This window comes from Temnothorax nylanderi, unplaced genomic scaffold (genome assembly GCF_030848795.1).
Source record: "Temnothorax nylanderi isolate EJ_2023f unplaced genomic scaffold, tnyl_v1.0 TNYL_tig0063_pilon, whole genome shotgun sequence".
Lineage (NCBI taxonomy): Eukaryota > Metazoa > Arthropoda > Insecta > Hymenoptera > Formicidae > Temnothorax > Temnothorax nylanderi.
Window position 1 is genome coordinate 12892 of NW_027249125.1, and position 16807 is coordinate 29698.

Consider the following 16807-nt stretch of genomic DNA (forward strand, 5'->3'; position numbering starts at 1 on the left):
TGCGTTTGCAGTCGCGTTAATGGTGATGAAATGTTCCAAGATCTTGACGCGAGATACTACGCGAATCATGTGGACGGTTTTAGTAAAGACACACAGTTGATTAAACAAAACCACAATTAAGATTAAATTTACGGTAGCGAACTAGCGAGCACGTAAATCTCGCGAATGTAAGTACCTACTATTAATGCTTTGCACAACGAGGAGTCGCGACTGTGGACCGTTAACTTACGCGGCACGAAATACACGAAAATAAGAAATATTCATGAACGTTGTATCACAGCGTGCTGTTACTTGAATCACTTACTTGAATCACGATACGATATCACGTTGTCACTCGGCCCTCTTTCCGTTCTTCGAAAAGAATCAGGTCGGGGATAATCGCACGACAATTCCGGCACAGCGCGTTCAAAGCACGACACGAGATATGCCGCGTAAATGAATGTCACATTCGAGAGTCCATCAGGCATATGGCGGGGCGAGATGAGCGATTATCGCCCGCGAATCTCACGACAAACTGCAAATCACTCACAATTCCCGTACCTTCGCCTTGACGTATCTCCGCCTCGAGCGACCGATTCGCGCGACACATTCATTCACGACACTTGATACACTTGCAAATTTGAAAGTATTAAGCGTGTCGTCGATTATTCCCGCGGAACGAGGAGCAGGAATGCCAATCGCATGAACGAGCGCGTTCCGAATAACAGCATCCACAGCACGGAGCACGGCGACGCACGCGGAGCACAAACACTTCACACTTTACACCTGTCCGAAATTCATCGGGAGAATGACTGAGTAACATATCCGCAGATAACGGTATTCCGAGCGTCGACGAGAACAAGTAGCAAGGCCGGCTCGCCGATAGAAACAATCGTCCGCGCGTCGACTTTGAACGTACGCTGCTCCGAAGTCGACGGATTCAGTTCAACCGACTCAACGGTCGCGCGCCCGCACGGGTCGCGCCGCTAGTACGGACTGTGCGGCGGCGGCGCCTAGTACGCCGCCGCGCCCGGCGGCGAGAGCGGCCGAACGTGATTGGTCGGACTCGGGGGCTCGACTCGTGAGCCAATCACGTTCGACGTCTCGCCCGATTGTGCGGCGGCAACGGCGCGCGCAAGCGGCGCAAGTAATACGCGACACGTTCAACGTCGGTGTGAGACGTTGTCCGTCGTGTAATATTCCTTTCTCGTGAACGAAAAGAAATTCGGTTATGGGGTATTGTAAGCTGAACGTACGCCGAATATTCCATTCCTTCTTCGTGTCGACTGAAACGAGTGAGATGCCGTCGCTAGACGAAATGAACGTCGAATGCTGTCCTGGACGTCGCGCCGTACATATCACCCTGCCGGCTGTGATTTGGTGGCTCTCCTGCAGTGCGTCATGATTGAATGGTGAGTGAATTATATGTACATATGTGAGAAATAAATGATTCGAAGCGCGATATACATCCGAAATTTAATGGAATCGTTAATTGTTCCGCGTGTCGGCGTGTCGCAGTGAAACGATACCACGTCTCCCGTCTCCGTTTCGATTTCTTCGAATGAGTGAATCGCGCGGGAAGACGCTTCAATGAATAACTTGAACTTCTCGTTAAGTGCGGGAATTAATAATTAATTGTGATTGAAGAGAACAATCGCGCGCGAACGCGCGCAAACGATCGCGAACGAGCGAGTGAGTTTGCTTCGAAATGCCGGAAATGCGTATGAATATCGAAAGTATTAATTCCGTTTTTCGTTCAAAAACAGACACGTAATTCGCTCGTTTTTTTAAATTGATAGGAGAGATATATATATACTTTTTATTAGAAATAACTCACTGCCGATAAAACATCATTTTGGTGCGCGTCCGTGCTATATATATATATATTATATATATACACAACAAAATGATGTTTTATCGGCAGTGCGGAAAATGAACGTGGCTACGTAGTACCAATTTCGAAAATAAATGTACTGGCGGTAGTGTACAGGGGCTTTCGACGCCCGACGGTCCCACGAAAAAGGCCGGGATGGCCTCTTTTAGGCTTCTCTCTGGCTCGAGGATCTTTGATCGCACTTCGTGTCGGTAAATAGGTCGTCCATGTTCGCGCGCTTTATCAATTCAATTATGAAATTATAAACTTGGGAAATCTTTTTGTTTATTAAAAAGATGAAGATTTTTGTAATTTTATTAATATCTGGAGATAAAAGCTATATAAATTTTTAAACCGTATTGTACCAGTCTCTCTGATTGTACTAATAATACTAATAAATGCTTAAATCGCGCGTATTGTATCACGACGAATTTTGTAATATAAATAGAAAAGTTCTTATTATGTATTCGCCTATTGCAGCAATGTATTTTCATGTACATGCATATATGTACAAAATGCATAAATTAACATCTATAAATGTTACAAAATCATCTTATTTTTTAAGAGTTATATATATATATATATAATTGGATGAATATAAAATAAATAGAGAAGAAATATATTTACAGTTTTTCGTTATCACAAAAAATTTAAATATTCTATTTCGGTATTTTAATTAAAGCAGTTTTCTTTTCACGTGCGTTCCAAATCTTCCATTAAAGAAGTGAGAAACGTGTCGCCATTGATTAACCTAGTAGTTCCCACGACGAACTCGACATTTACTAAAAGAAAATTTGTATTATGTTTGCGTCATATTTATATTCCATAAATCTTTACTTATTGATTTGTGCAGACAAGTACTTCGTAATCTATTACGACACTTACAGTCTTCTTGTTGCGATAGAAACCGGAGAGCAGATATCTCGGCGAAAGTGCATCCTCCGATAAAAAATACTAGAATTAATTTTGGTGGTTCCGAACTAGAATCTTCGCTAGTAATAGAATTTCCTGAAATAAATATTTATTTTTTGTTGAAAATGAAAAAAAAACATTTAAAACAAGCTATAAATAAACCAAGATTTAGACTTAACTTACGTCTTGCTGATGATGATACATTGTACGGGACACTGCTTATGGTAGGTCCTGGTAATAATCCCATCACGTCATTCAATCCTTGCCACCCGTTTAGTTGTACCAGTTGCTCCGCTAGTCTCACGCTCAGCGGTGCATATATGGAATGTACGTAACTGATATCTTTCGGTGCTATTTCACTCTCGTCCTCGACAGTGAGCCTCAATGCTTTTCTTAAAACTGCGTATTGTCGCACTGACTGCTGTTGCTTCAATAATCCAGCCTTTTCCAGATTTAATATAGTTGGCAAATGTTGGAATCCATAAGTGTGAATTATTTCTCTCTTATAGTAATCTAGCAGTTTTGGTTTTAGACCGGAGTTTGTCAACGATTGTATGCAAAGGAGACGTAGAACTTTGAGTAACGGTTGTTGCTGCGCTATCATATCTTCGATGTACGCATTCGGCTTGTCCGTGTCGATACAGTTTAACAGTTCTTGCTCGACTTGCAACGATTCTAAGAAGTTGCTCGAGTCGGTTACCTCTTTTATTAAGGGGAAGAAGTCTCTAGCGATAATGGAGGATTCACACCGCGTCCGGCGTTCGACCCTGCTCACCAGCGCGAGTTCTGATTGGCTTCTGCTTTCCTGCTTTCTGCTATTCTGCCAAGGTGTGAATTTTTCCGAAGAGCGTGATTCTCGAACGCAGCCCTGCTGAACGCGTCCATTATTTCTTCTGCAGGTTCTGCCAGCCATGGTGTAAATAGATGGGGATTCTAGTGTGCTGTAGATTTTTCAATATCGCACGAACTTTCGGAACGCATCCTCGACGGCTTCCCGCGCGCGTCACCGCGATTGCCGACGCGAGTTTCCTCACTAAAACGAGTCGCGCACCCAATGGTGGACGCTTGCGCCGTGCCGTTTTCCCCGTGAAAGTACGGTTCTTTCACTCGCCGAGTCCGCCGTAAACTTTTCCCTTCCTCGCGAACGGCGTCGCGCCGCCTCGTAAAAGCTTGTCGTTCTCGCGTCCGCGAGCCGCCGTTTCCATTCCGTCTGCGCGCCAGAGCCCGCGACGGCGAGGCGGATCGTCGGACCACCGTTGGACCCAGACAGCAGCAGCAGCAGCAGCATCAGCAACGTGATTCAATCCCCCGACCCGTCCCGACAACTTCATGCACCAATATGAGTGACTACTCAGCGGTCGCGCCGCCTCAGAACTTCAACCAGAGCACCGCGTTCGCGGCAGCACTCCAACGCGCCAAGCAGGTACGTGATCGCGCGACTCCGCGGCGACGACGTCGACGACGGCGATCGGCGCCGTGCGCGTCTCCCGCGAGTGAGAGCGTCATGTCCTTCGGCGGCGGCGACTCGCGGCTGTTACCTCTCGGATCGGCCTATTTTACGCGGCACGATTCGGGAGAGTCTTATCCGTGACGTATGAGCGCCTCGTGGGATAGACTGATCATTTGTAAATTTCCTAATTCCAGAGCGATAAGATTAGTTTGTAACTTTGAGCAATTTTCTATTTTATGAGGGTAATCAGCTTGGCCTCTGAGAGTATAATATTTGTGTAATATAATACTTGCGTATGATATTTTGGTTAACTGAAATATACTTAATGAAATGACTTGTATGATGACTCAATTTAGAAAGTAAAGCATTCTTCTGAATTTATATCTACGATTGATCTTTCCAGATTGCCGCAAAGATAAATCCAGGTGGTGCACAGAATAATCAAGATTCCAAATTGAAACGTCCTCTTGAAGACAGTTCAGGTAATATTTAAAATATACTTATAGATTTTTTTTTTTATTTTATTGATAGAGCCAACGATCCACTTTGCAGACCGCGTTCTGTATTAACGTTGCATTTACGTGTTGCGTTTTCAGAGCCAGAGGCTAAGAAAATGGCATCGTTAGTAGTAGATCCTTTGATAGGTATTCGTGGTGGACCTGCTGGTAATTCCCTTGGAGATGCGGGTGGTCAAGGAGCCAGACCACCGCAAGTTTCTTCCAATTTAGGTGGTATATGCAACGAAGACATCAGAGTTCCAGATAAAATGGTCGGTTTAAGTAAGTAAAATTGTAGAAGAGGTCACTGGTATATTCTCTGTACAAATTTCGGTAATATGTTGTATTACAATCCGTTGTAATGATTTAAGAACTAGCTGTGGTTTATCATTTATTGTGACATACTTATAATATTACCATGTAAATTTTATAGTCTAAGTATTATTATTGTGTTAATACAAAATCCTGTTGCATTTTAGAACAAATTTGGATATTGTTTTTGTTGTATTAATTGATTCTCTTATAATTGAAATGCAACAGTAGGAACATTACATATATAATAAATATATAATTACGTTTAAGTGATAATAATGTATTTACAGTAATTGGCAGAGGTGGAGAACAGATAACAAGATTGCAAAGCGAAACAGGATGTAAGATTCAAATGGCACCGGAAAGCGGTGGGCTGCCTGAGCGTATTTGCACGCTAACTGGTTCACGAGAAGCTGTCAAGTAACTTGTTTTCCCTTCTTATTTCGTTAATTTCAACTATTTTGTATGCAATGCAATACCATGACTTTATAGCCACACGATGAATGATAAGAATTTACTTTTGTCTGTTGGCCTTGAATGTAATTGGTTTGTCTTTTATGGAAATGGGGTATGATTATCGATTCAAGTTGTATGTTTATAGACTGGAAAGTACTTTTCTGTCAAAATTATTTATAAATCAGCCAAGCAAATCTGCTATCCTCCTTAAATTTATATAGGGACATTTCACATTCTAATTTATTTAAGCGCGAATGTTTTTTTTCACCACACTCCCCATCTTGTCACATTCCCCCAAAACAACTGAAAAATCATTTCAAACTGCGATGTTATGACGACGTATAAATATTGCACAACGCTTTACGATCTTATTTATTAGAAAATGTGATTGAATTGGGTTACGATTGATTCTGATAACAGCTTACATGTTAGTATATTTTATATATGCTACAATTTCATCCTAACATGCATTTCACAAATGTAGGATATATGCTTTCGCATATTGAAATTATGAAATGTTTTACAGAATCTTTATTTAGCTCCTGGATGCCAATAGCGGGTTCAAACTTGACTTTCTATAAGCTTCATAATTTCTGACCATTGAAAATTGATTAATGAGTTGACCTTTTGATTTAATAATTTTGTATTTACTAATAGTTTTTTGCTTTTAATAGGGTATGGAGAAAGAGAGAGGAGGAAGGAAGGAGGATAGGATATGCATGGGGACGTGTTAATCACAACATGAAGAGAATTTTATTTATTTATTTGAAACTGCTTATGATTAAATCTATATATGGCAATTTGATACCTATACATGGCATTTTGATACAAAATCTTTGAAACCTTTTATTATACCGTTTAAAAACTTTGATCATTAGAAAAGAGAAATATTACAAATGTGATGTATAATTTTGATCCGCAATAGATATTAGTGCATATTTATGTGTTGCAAACAAACTTGATTGTTGTACATTGATTAAATCTTTTGACACATGTAAAACAGTTTAGTTGAAAAAGTATTGTACATCCGTACTTTATGTGTTTCAGTCGAGCGAAGGAGCTTGTATTGTCAATAGTAAATCAAAGGAGCAGAAGCGAGGGAATCGGCGATATGAATATGAGTGGCGGCAGTGGCGGCGGCGGCGGAATGATGGGACATCCAGGATTTGTGGAAATAATGATTCCAGGTCCTAAAGTTGGTTTGATAATCGGCAAAGGGGGGGAAACCATAAAGCAACTTCAAGAGAAGTCTGGAGCTAAGATGGTTGTTATTCAGGAGGGACCATCTCAGGAACAAGAGAAACCTTTGAGGTAAGACAAATAATCTTTCCTCTATGTAAAAACAATTGTCCTTCAATTTTATATACCGAGGCAATATGGCATAATTATTTAAAGTTGTGTGTCTTTCTGTAGAATAACAGGAGATCCTCAGAAAGTTGAATATGCAAAGCAATTAGTCTATGAATTAATAGCTGAAAAAGAAATGCAAATGTTTCATAGAGGAGGAGGAGGAGGAGGAGGAGGAGGAGGAGGAGGAAGAGGAGGTGGTAGTGGTGGTGGTGGTGGTGGTACCGAAAGGCCAGGGAACTATTCTAATGATAGTGGTTTCAATCATGGTCCTGCAAATAGTGATGGAGTAGAGGTTAATAATTATTTTTATTATGTCACAAGCGATTATAATTAAGAATGTTTGTTGACTTAAAATTTAACTGTACAGGGAGAAAGAGAAATAGAGAGATACATATTTTTATCTTTAAAATTTATAAAGTTATTATTTGACATAGGTACTTGTCCCAAGAGCCGCAGTTGGTGTCGTTATTGGTAAAGGTGGGGATATGATAAAAAAGATACAAGCTGAAAGCGGAGCTAAAGTTCAATTCCAACAAGGAAGAGAAGACGGCCCTGGCGATAGAAAATGTTTATTGTCAGGAAAGCATCAAGCTGTTGAACAGGCTCGTCAAAGAATTCAGGAGTTGATTGATAGCGTCATGGTATGTATCTTGATATGTTTACGATTATTTTATTAGAATTATATTAGAATGCATATATGTCCACGAGCTAATAGCGTTAATCAATATTCTTTATTTATTTTTAACTGCAGAAAATCTATTGTTAACTTCCTTATTTTTAGAGAAGAGATGATGGTAGAACTAATATGGGTGGTGGCAGAGGTGGCCTGAGGGGTAATGGTTTTGGTGGCAATCGCAATCCAAATGAGTATGGGAGTTGGGATAGACGACAAGGCGGCCCTATGCAAGATAAAGTTGAAACAACGTTTACCGTTCCTTCTTCCAAATGCGGCATTATAATTGGCAAAGGTTTTACTTTATTCACATGTTAATTCAAATGTGTTAATTGTACATATATATGTGCGTTGTTAAAGCCTCCAATCTTATTGATTTAAAATCTTAGTAATTTTATTTTTGATTGTATTTAATAAGTATGTGATGATAATGTTCTTCCTTTGAAATTAATTATCTTGCATTAAAATCTTTATTCTAGGTGGTGAAACTATCAAACAGATCAATCAACAGACAGGAGCGCACTGTGAGTTAGATAGAAGGAATCAGAGTAATGAGAATGAAAAAATTTTCATTATTCGAGGAAATCCTGAACAAGTTGAACACGCAAAGAGAATATTTAGCGAAAAGCTGGGCATGGTACGTTTAGTTATACATATATGAACATTCTTATATAAGATATTTTTTCAATAATATTTTATTTATTATTTAAAGGGTCCAGCTGGTTCTTCATATGCTGGAGCGCAAGGAGCAGTCGGATACAATCCAAATTGGAATACAGGGTATCAAGCATGGCCAAATCAACCACAATCCAACGACGGAAGTATGTATGGCTTTATGATTCCTTATAGCATGCAAGAAGGTAAGTTTCAAATCTGTTATGCGATACATTTGCTCTTGCAGGCAATGCTAATCAAGCTCCTGTACAAGTCAATCCACAGACTGGTCAGCCAGACTATAGTGCTCAATGGGCGGAGTATTATCGTTCACTAGGCATGCACAGAGAAGCAGACATGATTGAGCAACAAGCGAAACAGGGAAAGCAAGATCATAATCCGCAAGGAGGTAAAAATCTTTACAGTTTTATATCACAAGGAAATCTTTGCTGAGAGATTACAGCATAATTTTTAGATTATTCTGTAAAATTAATAAAATAAAATGTTTCAGGTAATTCGCAAAATCAGTCTAATCCACCGACAACCGGTTCTGCTGGGCCAAATCAACAGCCGCAGCCACAGACGCAGCCGCAACAGCAGGCAGGTGCCGCGCAAAATGGTGGTCAAGCAGATTATAGCGTGCAATGGGCAGAATATTACAGAAGCATCGGTAAAATAAAGGAAGCAGAAGCGATCGAAGCTCAAATGAAAGCGGGCAAGGTATTTCCTTCAAAATATAACGCTCAATATTGTTGTTTGCTATTGTATTTTAACATCATGTATAACATTCATATTGTGCAGCTTGGAATGCAAGGGAACCAAATGACCCAGCAACAAATGCAGACTCTTCAGGGGCAATCGGCTGGTCCACCGGGTACCACTCCTAACGCGTTCCCTCAAGCTTATGGAAGTTATCCAACGATGAACGCTGGCTCCGCACCAACTGGTTATTACGCAGCGAATGCTGGATCTAATTCTCAACCACAGACGGGGCAGCAAAATCCTTCTTTCCCAACAGGATATCAGAATTATCCTTACTCACAGTCTACTTCTGAGAATTAAACTTCCATTTGAGAGAAAGGCAAGCTGTAAGTAAATTTCAGCACAATAAACATGAATGAGCATACGGAAAATTATATAAAGCATAAAGTTTTAATGATATATTAGATCAAATTGATTATCATAAAAAATTTATAGATCTTTATTTTGGCAAAAACTTTAATTCCGATGGATAAAAGTTCAGTAAGGGTTGGTTTATAATAGCCGTAACCGTTGATTTAAGCCGTAATCTTTAAGAAATTGACCAATCACAGTCGATTGTTCTCACATTCGACTGTGATTGGTCAATTTCTTAAAGATTACGGCTTAAATCAACAGTTACGGCTATTATAAACCAACCCTAACTTGTTTGGTAGCGCTAGCATTTTAAAGAATGATGATTAGTTGAAATTTATGATATAGTTGAAATTTATATGATTTTCTAAGTGCTATAGTTGTTATACTAAGCTAATATAAATTTGAGTGTTGTTATATAATATATATTGATGAAATATAAATTTAACATTAAAAGAAGTAATCATAATTTTTATTTTGTTTATACCTGTTGTTTTGCTTATACCTTGTTTATACCTTGTCTATCTGAAAATTTTGATTATTTAATAGTGTAATTATTTTTCCATTTTTAATATTTGATACTCATTTTTATATTGGCTTGATATTCCGACATATTATAAATCAATGGTGTAAGAATAAGAAAATGTTATTTACTCATAATCATTGAACCTCTTTCAGGGAATTTGAATTAAACTTTGCAAAACATAAAATTTGTGATAATTTCGTGGTTCATGCGAATATTTGAATAACGATACATTTTACACCTTTGAAATAAAATCTGTTCTTTTTGTATATGGGTACATCTCTTTTTACCATAATTATTTGTTTATTTCAGATAGTTTTCAGATAGCTTTCCATCGGGATGCGGTTAATATCTGCTATATCTCCATATAACTTTTATCATAAATAGTTGACTGCTTCATAATCTTCATATATCTTTGAGAATGTCATGAGAATCGATTATATTCTGTTTATACTATAAAACGTTTTGTGTTTTTTATATATACACGTATACTTATACTATAGGATATCCCATCGTTCTAAGTTTAAGTAACAAAAAGTATCAAACAAGAGAAGTTTGATTGAAATTAATATTATAATATAGTATAAATATGATGTCTGTGTTCTACTTATACTATTGTATGTATTTTTGTTCCATAACATGTATTATTGTAATATAAGTTGAAGCTGGCAGGTGAAGCAGCGGGTCAGAAAGTGGAACGAGGGATCGACATCTGTACCATTTTATTGCCATCCTCTCTCTCTTTATCTTACTCTTTCTCTTACTCTTTCTCTCATTAAACTTGTTAAACTATATCCTTATAAATGCGTTGTTATGAACGATATATTAGTATATTTACAATATCATATTAGATTATTATATATATCTTGATAAGACACTTATTTACCTGAGACACTCGTGTTTTATTATAACTATATAAAACTCTGACTATACGAAATGCTATATAATTGATGCAGCTGCCATGTGTTTTCATTATCCATGAAAGTTCTTCTACTTATGTATACGAAAGATACATGATATGACATTTATATATGCATATGTCCTATTGCACTTGTGTTAAATACAATGTTACTTTGGTTTTTCTTTTGCTTTCTCGTGAAATACCAATACTATTTTTAGATATTTGGAGCAGCCAATTAGAGAGGTTTACCCGTCCTACAATATGTCGTGGCATGGGACATCCTACAGTTTAAAATGTTTCATTCAGCATTAATCTACATGTATACAAAGGAATCAGGACCTGCGAACTGGAGATTAGTCGGACGGGATATATATAACTCATAATGTGGAATATAATTTACTAACAACATTCTAAACATTGCTTAGTCAGTATTACATATGTTTTTATACGATATACATAACGAAATATATTGGCTCTTTATTTCCGAGTAATTAAGTATCAAAAGACTTTAACTAGTCATATGTAAAATATTTCAAATTTTTGTACATCTCTTTATTACATGCTTCAATTCATTTTTATAAGTGGATACAGAATATCGAAGATGGGAAGCTTCTTATCGTAGTTATAAATTCTTTGATAAACTTAGACCTCAGCAAAAACTGTATTGGACACGATTCTTTTCACATGATCTTTATTTTTCATGTTAAGTGGGATAAAGTTTACTATTGAGATTGTGAAGTAAAATTGATCTTTCATTGATGGCAAATCAATTTTCAACACAATCTTAATTAGAACTTTAGTCCATTATACATATATATCGATGTGCTTCCCTATTGATGTAACCATTAGTCCCGGTCTACAATAGGTGTTTTAAGCCCTAAGCCTTAAGAGATTGTTCAATCACAGTTGAATTTGAGGAGAATAATTGACTGTGATTGGTCAATTTCTTAGGGCTTAGGGCTTAAAATACCTATTGTAGACTAGGACTTATACTTTTCGATTTCGTCTTTAATATTTCTTGTCTACAGTACGCAACTTCTAAAACATTCTCTATATAAAATAATGCATTAACTACTGAATAAGAAGAGATAAAATTTGAAATACATCTAATATCTGATATAATCTTTCTAGAGATATATGTTGTATTCATAAATAGTAAAATATCTATATAAACTTTCATTTGTTCTTCATGTATTTCTACATGCTTATTCTTCGATGAAAAAGAAAGTTAATGAAAATCTTAGTATTTTGTTACAGTAATTTCACTCCGTTACAATTGAAAGCTAGGTAGGAATGATAAATAATTATATATTACTATTTTCTCAAGCCACACTTAGTATGATATTGAAAATTACACAGCGTTGAAAGCCAATTATATCTTGAACTACAGTTTGGTTGTAATATTAGAAAGTAACCCATTTTTTAAATATAAAATTACATTAATATTATGCTTATGTTTATACAATTATATCATCAGGAAACACATGAATAACTTTTAAAAGATATCTTCAAAAGTTTCGTCGTTCCTTAAAATAAAAAGGCAATTTCAAAATTAATAATAATTTATGTTTGGCCTCGTTACTTATATTTGATGTAATATAAAAAAAATGTATCTAGACATGTAACAATACTTTTTTTATGTTAGTATTTATATATTTTCCATGCATTAATATTTGTTAATAAAACAAATTTATGTTTTCATTTGGTATATTTTGTGGCATTATTTCGAATATATTTATAATTTAATTAAAAGGTACTTATAATAAATTTACAATATGTTATGTTGCTTGAGAAATATTTCAAATAAGATATCAAAAAAATATATCGAATAATTATATATTTCTCCTTTATGTTACTTTGAATTTTATGGATACGTGCATATTCGAGACTTATCATAAATATGTATTGTCTCTGATATTTCTTTGCAGAAATTTTTAATTACAAATTACGTTGTTCATAATATTTTTATTATTTGCATTGACATTAATTATTAAATAAAATTAGAATAGTAAAATATGATAAGATATATATTGTAAGTAAACCAGGAACTTATACATGCATCATATCACGTTTAATTATTAGAAGGATTATTTGTATACAAGTTTCAGACGTCTTACACGAAATCTATTTATTACGATTATAACATAGGAATTATGATAGAATATATTAATAGGGAGGTTTTCGACTTCGTAAATTAACATTGTTGGCAAGTATCTTAATCAATTACATTGTCAAACTTCTAGTATAACTTCTAGTCGGTTCTATAATCTCGTGAATTATATTTTTGTTTCGTTATAATAGCACAATAATATTTTCTTCTTTCTTTTTTGCGTTTACTCGATCTTCTTTTATTAGTTGAAATTTTTCTGTTATCTTTTATACTTTTATGCACATAATTAATTAACATTGGCGAATGTTTCAGGAACAGGTGCAACAAAGAACTTTCCAGTTTCTCTGATCAAGAGAAGCAAATAGCAAATACGTACGAAAGATTTCCACTTATAAATAAAATTTCTGTAAAGTATTAAATAGGTAGAGTTAACTGTAGATACAGTGCACATTTCGTACAAGGTTTGTAAAATATATATGCATATTCATATTTCATAATAAAAAGAACAACGAAGTGTATAAATGTTGCCCATTCGTTGTTTAAATGTGAAATGTAATTAGAGATAATTAAATTAGGAGATAATTAAAGCATCGATTTGTTGCTGTAGGAGATTGATATATGATTGTTCGTAAGAGGATATCTTCAATGATATAAAACGGCGCTTAATGTAACGAAATTTCTTTATTTGTGCATGAAGGATTATTGTATAACGTTCTTCCACATTTGAGCATACTTAAGGATTAATTCGTAATACTTAAACGTTATTACACGATACAGTATGGTAAATATTTTACAAGACTGCATTTCCACCCATATATATAAATATTATTTGCCAGCAAATAATACGCGATCAACAAATATTGGCGTTTAAAACTTTCTTTCCTAAGCCTCTTTTTTTACTAATTTAATAATCATAAGCTTTACATTTCTGGGGGAGGTCCGTACATGGGATTTAATTGTTGCGTGCAGCGTATAAACGTCGCTCGTCGCGGTAATTCGCGCAAACGTTCGGCCCCTGTGTAAGTACAGGCGGATCTTAGGCCGCCTAATATGTCCAGCACAGTGTTTTCGACCAAACCTCTGTAAGGCACTTCGACAGTTTTCCCTTCTGAAGATCTACGCATTGAAATAAGTGCGGGGCAAATTTTTTCGTTAATCATCTTAACACACGTACTTGTTTGTAGCGCTACGACAGTTGTCGCAGTTCTCACCTGTAGTCTGCAACACCACCGACGTGCTTCTTCATTGCTGTATTGGAGGACATACCGTAAAAAAGTTTCAACTTCTTTCCGTTCTTTTCTATAACTTCGCCCCCGCATTCGTCGTGACCCGCGAACATTCCACCTGCCATGACGAAGTCCGCGCCGGCACCGAACGCTTTCGCTAGATCTCCGGGACAGGTACACCCACCGTCCTGTGCAATGAATTACACGTTAATACGTTAGATGAAAGCGAGGGTACGTCTACGATTACATTCGTGCCAATTGCGATAGAGAATGTAATAAATATTTACGGCGATGATGTGGCCCTTCAAGCCATGCGCCGCATCAGCGCATTCAATTACGGCGCTCAATTGCGGATAACCGACGCCGGTTTTCATTCGCGTTGTGCAGACAGAACCTGGGCCAATTCCTACTTTAATTATATCCGCTCCTGAGAGTATTAGTTCCTCCACCATTTCCCCTGTCACAACATTTCCTGCCTGTAGCGGCAGCAATTAATCTTTATGTTTAAATACGAGGTACGTATTAGCGATTGAATGATAGCGACGCTTAAAAATCACCGACCGACCGACCGACCGTATTTCTACTAAAGATAATAAGACGTTCGATTGTACTTACAATTATAGTGTGGTTCGGATATCGCGCTCTTACTTTCCTCACATATTCCACAAAATGTTGCGAGTATCCGTTCGCAACGTCCAGGCATATAAATGACAATTCCGGCACGGCTTCCAAAATGCTCGAGAGCCGTTCGTAATCTTCGTTTCCTGTCCCCGAGCTGGCCGCTACATTTTTTACGCAATCGGGATTTAGCGCGACAAAGTCTTTCCATTCATCTGCGGTATAATATTTATGAACCGTAGTAAAAAGACCATGCTAAAAGAATGTGCACAATGAGTAAGACAACGCATTATCATATCAGAGCGATTTTATTTATATGATCGCATATATTAATGTTATACGAAAAGTTTTTGATTTATATCTATTTAATGTATGCATATATATATATGTATGAGGAAAAAGAGAGCCCGTTGAAAAATCTGACAAATTCGGTGAAGGAAAAACTTTGATATTTATTCCGAAATGGATTTTTACCTTTGATAAAGCTTTTGCCATTTCAAACGTGCCAACTGTGTCCATATTAGAAGCCATCACGGGAATTCCTCTGTATGTTTGTTTGGAATTGCGAAATGTGATCTCTCTGAAAAGGTCTACCTGAAATGTGAGTCAAAGGAAATATTGATATTATTTTTGTTATATATTTAAGTGTTGAAACAGGTGTTGAGGACAGTATATTTAATTCATACTGCACATATATATATGAATTAAATATATTTTATATACACATTAAATAAATATATATATATATAATTATATTAGATTATTATTTTACATGTATATCTATACTTTTTATATTTTTACACACACACAAAGATATGAAAAGAGTAACAATTTTACATAGAACAGAAGTGTGTATGTGTGTGTTAAATTAATAAAATTAAAAAATTTATTATAACATAATACGTGCAAATATCACCAGCAATTTCATTACAGCGTATAGTCATAAAAATGCAACGATATAAATCACTCTTGTTAATCTTTAATTTACGTGAATTTTCTCATAGAAATGTGCGGGACGTATAATAGGAATCGGCACTGTCGACGTAAGACGGCGGCGGGCCGGACGATCAACCGACAGGAAGTCGGCCGTATTCGTGAGAAATTAAATCAATATAGAGATGGTTTTGGGCGCCTGAGGAGGGACCATAAATTCGGGAGCTTCGACCAGCGATCGCGCGAACATTCTGCGATCAACGCGTAATCGACTTGCACGCACACAACGCGTGCAATCCGTCGAATTCGAGCGATCGAATTTGAAATCCAAGCGTAATCGTATCCCGAGAAATACACTCTGGTATGTCCCACGATATTGCGTGGTGGATAATGTCGTATTTTTTTTTCTTTTTCTTTTCTCTCTCTCACACACACATACACACACACACACACACACACACACACACACACACACACACACACACACACACACACACCGGAGACACGCATGCAATTATTCCCGGACGCGACGAGGGACGCGAATTCCGAATTAACATGCCAATTACATAAAGGCTCTCACATCCGAACGGCTCTTCAGCGTGCTCCGTTTCGGGCGTAGCAGCACGTCCTTAAAGTCCAGCTTTATGTCATTTATTATGTTCGGCATGACGGCGCGTGGACCACCCTCGGCGGCCTCGAATCTAGCAGACGACTGTCTCCCGACTCCGCTCACTTATACTCGTCGACGCACCGCGAGACGTGCTATACACTGGGGAGAACCCGTGACCGCGGACGTTCTTGCACTGGCTGGTGCCACCCAGGCATGGCACATCTGACACGCCGCTCGAGGGAGGGAGAGAGAGCTATTTTCGTCCCTCTCTCTGTCGCCCCTTATTGAACCAGGGCGGTGCGGTCTCGGGGGCGCCTCGAGAGCCGCGATCTCTCCTCGCGAATCTCGGCGAATCTCTCCCGAGATTCAGAAGTGCAGGAGAGACATTGATTCGCCGCTCGAAGGAATCCCACCTGCCGAAATTTATCAGAGACCCGACATGAATTAATAACAAAGGCGATAAATCTGGAGTTTATCTCGATCTGAATTAATAACAGAGGCAATAATTCTCCACGAGAAGAGATGTCCCTCATCTATTCCAAAACGTACGCGAAATATCGCTGAGTGTCAAATGCCCGCGGTAATTTTCAGCATTTTCCCGTTTTTCCATTACGATT

The 16807-nt window shown here is 37.5% G+C and overlaps 3 protein-coding genes across 6 annotated transcripts; 1 reads left to right on the forward strand and 2 right to left on the reverse strand.

Annotated features, from left to right (window-relative positions):
* Positions 1 to 2305: 2305 nt before the first annotated feature.
* LOC139773519 (vacuolar protein sorting-associated protein 33A-like) lies at positions 2306 to 3807 on the reverse strand. Its single transcript, XM_071708001.1, has 3 exons — positions 2948 to 3807; positions 2738 to 2860; positions 2306 to 2634 (listed from the first exon to the last, which is right to left on the reverse strand). Exons 1-3 carry the CDS (start codon positions 3675 to 3677, stop codon positions 2546 to 2548), a joined length of 942 nt encoding a protein of 313 aa, XP_071564102.1. The 5' UTR covers positions 3678 to 3807; the 3' UTR covers positions 2306 to 2545.
* A 51-nt stretch (positions 3808 to 3858) lies between these two features.
* Positions 3859 to 13663, forward strand: Psi (P-element somatic inhibitor). 4 transcript variants are annotated; one of them, XM_071707987.1, is made up of 14 exons: positions 3859 to 4187; positions 4618 to 4696; positions 4811 to 4993; positions 5314 to 5443; positions 6527 to 6790; positions 6875 to 7121; positions 7264 to 7470; positions 7611 to 7797; positions 7982 to 8139; positions 8215 to 8323; positions 8404 to 8565; positions 8668 to 8876; positions 8958 to 9244; positions 13116 to 13663. In XM_071707987.1, exons 1-13 carry the CDS (start codon positions 4104 to 4106, stop codon positions 9216 to 9218), a joined length of 2280 nt encoding a protein of 759 aa, XP_071564088.1. In that variant the 5' UTR covers positions 3859 to 4103; the 3' UTR covers positions 9219 to 9244; positions 13116 to 13663. The 4 variants fall into 4 exon arrangements, with proteins under 4 accessions (XP_071564088.1, XP_071564087.1, XP_071564086.1 ...); XM_071707986.1 differs by lacking the exon at positions 13116 to 13663 and adding an exon at positions 10912 to 11872; XM_071707985.1 differs by lacking the exon at positions 13116 to 13663 and adding an exon at positions 10105 to 10874.
* Positions 13466 to 16426, reverse strand: LOC139773517 (GMP reductase 1). Its single transcript, XM_071707998.1, has 6 exons — positions 16161 to 16426; positions 15122 to 15241; positions 14645 to 14902; positions 14317 to 14505; positions 14015 to 14217; positions 13466 to 13919 (listed from the first exon to the last, which is right to left on the reverse strand). Exons 1-6 carry the CDS (start codon positions 16245 to 16247, stop codon positions 13724 to 13726), a joined length of 1053 nt encoding a protein of 350 aa, XP_071564099.1. The 5' UTR covers positions 16248 to 16426; the 3' UTR covers positions 13466 to 13723.
* Positions 16427 to 16807: the final 381 nt, after the last annotated feature.

What these genes read in the sequence shown, in the direction of transcription:
- LOC139773519 (XM_071708001.1), bottom strand. Translation starts at nt 3,677, where the DNA reads ATGGCTGGCAGAACCTGCAGAAGAAATAATGGACGCGTTCAGCAGGGC. An exon ending in TGTATCATCATCAGCAAGAC is followed by an intron (nt 2,861 to 2,947) that starts GTAAGTTAAGTC and finishes TATTTATTTCAG; the next exon opens with GAAATTCTATTACTAGCGAA. An exon ending in TCTATCGCAACAAGAAGACT is followed by an intron (nt 2,635 to 2,737) that starts GTAAGTGTCGTA and finishes ATTTTCTTTTAG; the next exon opens with TAAATGTCGAGTTCGTCGTG.
- Psi (XM_071707987.1), top strand. Translation starts at nt 4,104, where the DNA reads ATGAGTGACTACTCAGCGGTCGCGCCGCCTCAGAACTTCAACCAGAGC. An exon ending in CACTCCAACGCGCCAAGCAG is followed by an intron (nt 4,188 to 4,617) that starts GTACGTGATCGC and finishes TGATCTTTCCAG; the next exon opens with ATTGCCGCAAAGATAAATCC. An exon ending in ACCACAATCCAACGACGGAA is followed by an intron (nt 8,324 to 8,403) that starts GTATGTATGGCT and finishes TTGCTCTTGCAG; the next exon opens with GCAATGCTAATCAAGCTCCT.
- LOC139773517 (XM_071707998.1), bottom strand. Translation starts at nt 16,247, where the DNA reads ATGCCGAACATAATAAATGACATAAAGCTGGACTTTAAGGACGTGCTG. An exon ending in TGGCAAAAGCTTTATCAAAG is followed by an intron (nt 14,903 to 15,121) that starts GTAAAAATCCAT and finishes ACATTCTTTTAG; the next exon opens with CATGGTCTTTTTACTACGGT. An exon ending in TGAAGGGCCACATCATCGCC is followed by an intron (nt 14,218 to 14,316) that starts GTAAATATTTAT and finishes TTCATTGCACAG; the next exon opens with GACGGTGGGTGTACCTGTCC.